The sequence below is a fragment of the Fukomys damarensis genome, unplaced genomic scaffold (assembly GCF_012274545.1).
Source record: "Fukomys damarensis isolate Sample0158 unplaced genomic scaffold, DMR_v1.0_HiC HiC_scaffold_4, whole genome shotgun sequence".
Taxonomy (NCBI): domain Eukaryota; kingdom Metazoa; phylum Chordata; class Mammalia; order Rodentia; family Bathyergidae; genus Fukomys; species Fukomys damarensis.
Genome location: NW_022900916.1, coordinates 10,040,970 through 10,050,047, shown reverse-complemented (window position 1 = coordinate 10,050,047; position 9,078 = coordinate 10,040,970). Strand labels below are relative to the sequence as shown.

General features: G+C 46.6%; 1 protein-coding gene across 21 annotated transcripts in view; it reads left to right on the top strand.

The window, feature by feature from the left end:
• Positions 1-9,078, top strand: part of Atxn7l1 (ataxin 7 like 1) — a 221,346-nt gene that overhangs the window by 191,116 nt on the left and 21,152 nt on the right. For all 21 annotated transcript variants that reach the window (XR_004514541.1, XR_004514539.1, XR_004514540.1 and 18 more), the window contains one exon: positions 548-798. Coding sequence is in view for 16 of the 21 variants with exons in the window: in XM_033756682.1 (XP_033612573.1) it covers positions 548-798 (251 nt within the window). In the remaining 5 variants the exon portion in view is untranslated. The remainder of the gene's footprint in view (positions 1-547; positions 799-9,078) is intronic.

The following is a 9,078-nucleotide window of genomic DNA, read 5'->3' as shown; positions in this document are numbered from 1 at the left end:
TGGTGGCTGCAGCAGCGCCCTGAAAGGCAGCCCTGGAGGGGAGGATGCAGAGCCGCGCCCCTGATCCAGCTGCGCACAAGTGGCCAGGGCGACCCGGGCCCAGGGCAGCTGCCAGCCAGTAGCCCAGAGCCCGCTATTTCCTCCTGAGCTGCTGGTGCTCCCGGGGACCGAGGCTGTGGCCCTCAGCGCCTGGTGGTTCTGTCTGTCGGGGCCAAGTCCACCTCCCATCTGCACCTGGATTAATTCTCACATCCCTCGTGGTTGCCTCTCACCAGAGCGGTTTTCATGGGTTTGCACTGAAGCTTGGGCATCTCAGGAGATTTTTTTTGAAGGAAGCTTTGGCTTCTTCACAGCAGGAGTGTGGGGCCTGGTTGTATTCGTGTGGTCTCTGCCTCTTCCCAGCCACAGAACAGGAGCTGTTGCCTTGATGTTGACTTTTCAAGCACCTCTAAATTCCTATGGTTGCTATTTCTGAAATGCAGGGCCTGGGGAAGCAGGTTTATGTGCTGATCAAAGAGGCTGTGCTTCTCATCTCTCTTCTCCTTAGACACACTCACTAAGCCATCGGAGGGCAGTCCCAGGCCGGAGAAAGCAATTTGACCTCCTCCTGGCAGAACACAAAGCCAAGTCCAGAGAGAAAGAAGTCAAAGAGCATCTCCTGACTTCCACAAGGGAAATACTTCCAAGCCAACCCGGGCCGGTGCAGGACTCGCTGCCAGGATCTTCAGGGAGCTCTGGGCCAGAACTGAAAGTCACATCCCCTGCAAAATCCAGGCCACCTAACTCTGTGGTACCCAGGTAAGCCCTGCATTGGCTACAGAAGCCCTGGGCCCTTTCTGCAAAATCCAGGCCACCTAACTCTGTGGTACCCAGGTAAGCCCTGCATTGGCTACAGAAGCCAAGGGCCCAGGGACTTTATCTAGTTGGGTATGGGGTGTGTGGTGTGTTCGTGCTTTAAATGGAGAGCCTGAGAGTACTACCGCGCACGGCACCTGTGAAATTTAACTGAGATCCTGTGCCTGAGGGACGCAGCCCAGTGTCTACCACTTCATATTCAGTAAACTTTACTGCTGTCATCATCCTCATCATTGTCACATCAGCCTTCACAGCAGGCCTGTTCTCCGACAGTCAGTGTTTTTATGGGACAAGAGTGAGCTGGAAGTAAAAAGCCCAGAAAGGTGACACATCAGCCACCACACAACTTCCCAGCTCTCTAGGGCTTTGCATTGGTTGAAGGTTCCTGGAGCAGCGTGGGGAAGCCTGAGCAGATGAATTGCCCGCACGCCTTGAGGGCCCACTGGACCATACCAGCCTGTTCACCACTGCATTTTGTGATTTATCTTCCCAAACTGTCCTGTAATCGGGATGAAGTGTAGTTTGCATGGTTGAGTCTGTGTGTTCTTACGTTTCTCTCCATGCCAAGAAAGCTGCTTTTCAGAGCCACCTGTTTAGGGTTTTAATTGGTTGTCCCAAGCAGAAAGGAAAGAACAGAAAACACTTGAGTTAAAAACAGTTTTAAAATATACGCATGTCTTTCAATGGGCAGTGGACCCATTTCCATGTAACAGGATAGGGAACTATGTACATGAAGTAATACTTATCGAGTACTTACTCTGTAAACAAGGTACTCAATGAGGTGCTTTTGGGCAGGGGTAGAGAGAGAAGTGACACTAGACCTTTTTTTTCAAAAATTTAGAGTTTGAAAAATGAGATAAGCTGCAAATATCCATGTTTTGCACAAAAAGGAAACAATAATACTCCACAAAAAGTACAGATACTGGCATTATCTGATAAGACTTTCTTATACATACACTGCTCTCAAAGGGTAACTGTCCAATAAGTATAAAGCCTTTGAGAGAACATTGTTTGGGAAGAAGAGCAGGAAGTTGAGTTTTAAAGCAAAAATAAATATTCGATGGCAGTTGTTTCTGGCCCGCCAGCTCCTCACCCTCAGGCACTCTGCACTTTGCCACAAGCCTGACCAGGTCTGGCTGCACAGTCCCCGTGTGGTGACAGCCGAGCCCATAATCCATGCAGGGGATGCAGTCGGGGGAGCTGCCACCTCCGCTTTTCCATCATCACAGCCCTTGCATCATTGCTGTCCCTCACAGTGCAACATTGTCCACACAGCCAGGTGTGGGTTGAGGGTGTCACCCTCAGTTGGGACTGAAGGAATCATTTTGTTCCTAACTTCTGGGAGGGTCTTCAGTTTCACACACAGCAACCCTCCATCATGCAAGCCCCCCAGTGGAGGCCTGAGGTACAGCACATACCAAGCTCCATAGATACTATTTTTCCTATACGTATATCTTCAGAATAAATGTTATAAATTAGGCACTGTAACTAGTAATAAAACTGAATAAAATAAAATGGGACACTTATAACAGTACATTGTAGTAAAATTGCTACTGTTACTCTTGTGCTCTGGGGCCATGATTAAGTTAAATAAGGGTTCTTTGAACACAAACACTATAATACTGTCATAGTTGATCTAGTAACCAAAACCACTAACAGTGTTGTAGCGTTTGAGTGTGGATATGCAGGACAAAGGGAAAATTTTTGTAAGTGCAACAGAGTGGGATGGTGCTAGATTTTATCACACTCCCCAGAACTGAGTCTTACGAATTACTTATTTTGGAATTTTCCATTTAGCGTTCTTGTTGACCACGGGCAACTGAAACCCTGGATAAGAGGATCCTATGTATAGTAGTGTTTCAGTTCTTCGTAGCTATGGAACATTTTCATTGCCGCACAGCTTTCCACAGTGCCCAGTGTAAAAGCAGACTTGCCTCTACCTGAAACTCAGCCCTTCTCCATTCTCATACATACCCAGAGCCATTGCTCCCCAGACCCTTGGAGGGATCCTCTCAAATTTGCCAGACTCAGGAAACCTAGTTTGAAAACGCTTTTTTTTTACAAAACATTTTCCCCTGGATTTTTGGCTGATGACGTTTTTCACCCCAGCAGGTGGTGCCCAGGTTAACAGAGAACCAAGGGAGCAGCTGTTCAAAAGTAAAACAGGGAGGAAATGGGGATTTAGCTCAGTGGCACCGCACCTTCCTCACAAGTACAAGGTCCTGAGTTCGATTCCTGATACCAAAAAAAGAAGGAAAACAGGGAGAGGAGACTTAAGTACCTTTGTTCTGTTCCTTTTTGTACTTAGCTTTTTAGGATGAGATCCAGCCCAAAGACTGAATTGCGTGGCCAGAATTTAGTATTATAATCACATGAAACTTACAAAAAATATGCATTTACTCCTCTTAATAACACGTATAATAGTTCAGCCTGGGGATGTGCCTTGAGCATCGAGCTCTTGCCTAAATGTGGGCAAAGCTCTGGGTTTGATCCCCAACACCACCAAAAAAAAAATCGTTATTTATCTATAATTGGCAAAATAGAAAAAGCTATCATACATGAATGGAACGATCATCAATCTTTCCTAATTACAAATTTCTTCTATAGCAGATGCTAACGTCTTTGAATTTATTTCTCACCTATCTTTTTGATAACATTGAAAATATTGAGTTCTCATATCTTGAATTGTAACCCATTCTTGTCAGAGATTGCTAAAAAAAGGAAGTTGGGTCTAGAATTAGGAAAGTGCAAGTTAGATAACGGGCTGGAACAGAATTTGAAGGGGAAATTTCAACTCTGTGCTGATTAACTAGACAGGCTTGATCTTGATTCTGCGTCTTTCCAACCTCGGCTTGCTCATCTGTAAAATGAAACTAATAACCACCAAGTATGTAATCCTCACTCCCCGAATGATAGCTGCGAATCGGTGGGAGTATTAGTCCAAGGGACAGCATTGTGAAGAAAGTTTTGTTTGTACTCGATTTTTTTTTTTTTCCTATTTTGGTAATGCTGAGGATAAAACCCAGGAATTTCCTACTCAGCTACATCTCCAGCCCTGTTTTATTTTTTACTCTGCAACAGGGTCTTGCTAAGTCTCCCAGGCTGTCTTTGAACTTGTGATCCTCCTGCCTCAGCCTCCAAAGTAGCGGAGATTACAGCATGCACCACCACGCCCAGTGCTGCCTGGTTTTCATATGCCTTCTTCCTGCACCTCTGTCTCCAACCAGAAGACCCCTGAATAACAAACTGTCTGAGTCCATTTTTGCCTTGCTGTAGTAACACACCTGACTCGAGGTAGTACGTAAAGAAGACAGGTTGTTTGGGTCACCGTTCTGGCCGCTGTACAGCCCAGCAGCATGGCACTGGCACTGGCAAGGGCCTTCTAGGCTGCGTTACACGTGGCAGAGAAGCAGAAAGGGAAACCGCTACACGAAGAAGGAGCATGGTACAAGCCATGAAGCAGGAGGCAAGGAAAAGGAAAGGCTCGGTCCTTTATAGCAACCTGCTCTCGAGGGAACTCACTCATTCCGGGGAGACTGGATCCAGCCCGGGAGGCCAGCACTCATCCCTTCTGAGGGGTGTGACCTAATTATGCCTCTTTAGGCTCCACCTTTTAAAGGCCCCATCACCACACTAAGAACCAAGCTTCCAGTATATGAGCCTTCAGAGGACGACCCATATCCAGACCACAGCTCGCCACAGAAGCCCTGTCTCTTTGCCCCTGACTCTAAGAAAACACACTGCTTGCCCCACAGATCCCAAGGGCTGTGGACAGTGATCCCAGCCAAACTCCGTAGCACTCTGCTGGAGAGTGACAGGCCAGGCGGGCCGAGGTGGAGCAGGACTCTGACAAGGCAGGATGTAGCCCCAGGGGAGGGAAGGAGAGGAGAGGCAGGCTGGGGAGGCCACTGCTGGCGCGATCTGGTGTTCCCGGTGTCGCAGATGCTCACACTTCAGTCTAAGGTATAAGATGGGCTGGGTGGGACGGTGCACATCTGTAATACCAGCACTCTGGGAGGCCAAGGCAGGAAGAGCTCAAGTTCAAGACTCGCCCACACAATTCAACAACCTCACTGAGACCCTGTCTCAAAATAAAGAATTTTGAAAGGGCTGGGGATGTGACTCAGTGTGAAGGCCCTGGGTTCAATCCCCAGTACCACACACACACACACACACACACACACACACACACACACACACACACAAAGTGGCAAAATCTAATGAATCTTAGACTGGCAGGGCAACGTGAAGACAGGCAGAAGGTCCTAGGTCCCTAAAGAATGCAGGATGACTGGGGCAGATCTCAGTTCTCGACGCAGAGGTGGTGTCCTTGCCCTGCTGCAGGCCTCACTCTCCTAGACTTGTGTCTTCACCTGAGCTTTTTCTGCATCTGCTTCTCGCCCTGGGGGCTGTGGAGTCAAGGAGACAGCGCAGAAAGCCTCATTGCTTATTGGCTTTGCCGCATGCCCCCCACCTGAGAAGCAGGTGGTACCTGCACCCCACAAGCAACGCATGCTGGAATGGAGCACGCACACAGGGTGCCTGGCACCTGGGGACCTGGTCAGGCCAGACAACTCCTAGTCTCCCCAAAACCTCAGATGGATGGATGTTTGCTTCCTTTATGTGGCAGGGTGGGTCGGACTGTTGAGTGTTTCATCCGCTTTTTCCTGACTCAAACTTCACTTCTTAATTAGGGCAATACAGGCACGTGGTTAGCAAATCCAGTAGTACTGGAGGCCTGAGAAGGAATAGCAGCCGTTCCTCGCCCCACCTCCTTTCTCCTGGCCCTGCCCTCCTCTCTCTCTGTCTCTCTCTCTCTCTCTCTCTCTCTCTCTCTCCCCTCTCTCTCTGGGTTCCATCAGTTCCCATACCTTCCTGCAAAGAGGTGCATAGGGGGTCAGTTTTCAGAATCCTTGTGCACCTCACAGTGTTTTCATTCTGACTTCACTCTTAATTGATGATCTCTCCTAGGCACAACTAGATTCAGAATCATTTCCCTATATTTCAAAGACATTTTTCCATTGACTTCTAGCATCAGAAGTTTTTATCAGGAAGTCTAAAAGTCTAATATCATTCTGATCCCCTTTTCTTTCCTTGTTCTTACAGTACTGGGGACTGAACCCAGGGCCTTCACGGCGAGTTACTTTCTTTATCTTGAGACAGGATTTCTCTATGCTGCTAAGCTGCCCAGGCTGGGCTCACACTTTCGATTCTCCTGCCTCAGCCTCCCAGAGTGTTGGGCTCACAGGCATGCACCACCGTGCCCAGCTTTTGATTCCTGTTTCATTGCCTGGGGCTTTGCGGGGTCACAGAGCTCACTTCTGCTGGGACACCTTTTTCCTTCCCTGGACTGGATCCTCATCAAGTCTATTTGACTTGGAAACAGCTGTCCTCTTCTGGGACTATCCTGGGTCACATCTTGGATACTTTTCCCCCACTATTGTCTTTATTCTCTTTCTTAGTTGGATTTTGGACCTTGTCCTCGATCTTTTAACTCCCTTTTCTCATAATCACCTTGTTCTACTTTCTAAAAGATTTTTTACTTTACTTTCAAAAGTGTGCATTGAGTGATAGATGTATGATACTTTTAAACATTTTCAGTATCTGGCTCATCTGATCCGATGGTTCCTCTTGATATTTTACAAGATACCATCATTTCTGAGAGGCGATGTCATTCCTTTTGTTGTTTGTAGGCAGGCATTCCACCCCTTAGCCACAGCACCCAGGCCAGGAAACCCATTCTGGTGTCTTTGAAGATAGGTTTGTAGCGTTTCTTCTTCCCATTGGTCTTTACTTCCTCCGGTTTATTCCACTGTGTGTTCGCATCTTTGATGCTTGGCTGGTCCTTCTCATACTCCAGAAACATGGGATAATCCCACCCATTCGTACTTAGAAGAAAGGCTCCGACAGGCTGACCAGAAGTCTGTGTGTGAAACTCAACTGCAAGATCATCTGGCCACCAGTCAGCCCTTCGGTTTCTCTGGGGAGGAGCCTGGCAAGGGCCAACCTGGATTGGGTAGCCTGTAGCTCCTCCATAGCCACCCTGTTCTTCACCCCTGCGCTCCCTGCCTCCATGTCTAGAGGCCCTTCGGCCCATTTTCTCTGGAAAGTTAACCTTTGTTCTCCTTAGAAGGCTGGTGGAGGTGGGAAGGCAGTGCGCTGGCAGGAGCAGTGGCTCTGTTTGGTGGAGTGAAGAGGTCAAGGGGACCTGGGTGTGGGTCTCCCTGAACCTTGCACCTCGCCAGCTGAGTCTAGTCCTCACCTCTTGCATGATTTTGAAGCCGCAGGTAGGATCAGGTGCCTGGCGTCTCAGAAATGCTCTAGTAGGTCAGCTCCTTTCCATTAGTTAACACTTCTCCAGCCACATTCCATGTTCTAAAAATGTGTTAAAGTATCTTGTTCGTGCTCCGGTCATTTAGGTGCTTCCGGTGCAGGTAGCAGAATCCTGGGCTACAGTAAGCGTAAGTACGAAGGGAATTTCTTACCATGTACGACAAGAAGTCCAGAGGTAAAGGATACACACACCAAAGACCATCCCCTCTGGTCTTTTGGCTTCTCTTCAAAGTCCTGTAGCAACTCCAGGCACCTCCACATACAAGGACCAGATGAGGTTGGGACCTCTTTTCCTTCTCTCTCTCTCTCCCCCTCCCTCCCTCTAAATACTCCTTATATTTTAAAGCAGTTTTGAGTTCAGAACAAAATGGAGCCCAAGGTACAGATTCCCTGTGTGCTTCCTGCCCTCGCACATAGAGCCTCTTCTATCAGCCTCTTCCGCCAGAGCCTCATGTCTCTTTCCAAAAGGCCCCCACCAAGAAAATAAATGCGCTTTTTTATTTCTCACGCCCTTTTCTAAACTGATCATTATTAAGCACGATCACACGATTCCTATTAGGAATAGTTTAGGGGACAGATAGGTATTAGGGAGTCATCACGATAACCATCACGACTTCTCGCTGATCTCTTTGTTCTGTGGTGCCAATACCTTTATCATACCTTTGCTGTCCTTTTAATAGGATTTGGAGAGGGAGAAGACATAATGTGTGTGACACCCCATTTTACAGGAAGTTCTTCATACCTCCAAGTTCTGCAGCATCATTCCCTAAAGCCAAGCTATGGAAGTGACCTAAGTGTCTGTTGATCAATGAGTATATCAAAATATTTTGGTGTGTATTGCGCAAGGGAATATTATTGTGCCATTAAAAAGAAGGGAATTCTGCCCTTTTCAGCACCATGGATGGACCTTGAGGGGATTATCTAAGTAAAATAACTCAGAGGAGTGTAGGCTTCCTCTTAAATGTGGACCCTAAAAAAGTCAAATTCATAGAAACAGGGTAGAAAGCTGATTGCCAGAGGCAACGGGATGGAGAGGGAGATGCTGGGCAACTTCCAGATATAAAATGAATACATTCTGGATTTTTTTTTTTTTTTTTTTTTTTTTTTTGGTACCAGGGTCAAACTTGGGATCAAACTCAGGTCCTTGAGCTCGTAAAGCAGATAGCGGAACCACTGAGCTAAATCCCAGCCCTATTCATGAGCATCTTTAATTGTTCCCTCATGGCTGCCTTGGTGTCCTGGATCCATTCAAAGTGTTTCCCTTTGGAGAAACTTTGAGAAAGAGCCAGAAGTGACCCACTGACAAATCCAATGAATAAGGTGGATGAGGACACCATAATGTTTTTACAAGCCCACCTTTCCATTGGATGGCCTTGCCAGCAGCGTTCTCTGTATTTCTTATCACACCTCATAAAGATGCTCACAAAAGCTCTGTGTTTTCCGGAACTATTTCTAGAAGTGGCAAGAACCATGGGATAAGTGTGTTCAAAATGAAGGGGAATATTTTGAGAAGGATTAATGGCCATGTGTCTTTTAATGAAAAAAAATTAAAATTTATCATATATTTTGATTGCCCCTTGTTTTTAATAATATGGTATTAGGGCCAGGGATTTGGCTCAATGGTTACGCCACCTGCCTCACAAGTGAAAGGGCCCAAGTTCTATCCCTGGTACCAGAAAATAAATAAATTCACCACAAGGAGGCATGAAAGACCTGCTTTTTAAAAAATAAATAATAATAATAATATTATGTTATATATTTAAAACTTGGTAAGGAAGTGGATCTTAAGTGTTACTATAAAAAAAGGAGGTAACTACAGGAAGTGATGGATATGCTAACTAACTTGATTATAGCAGTTCACAAGATATATATATATATATATATATATAT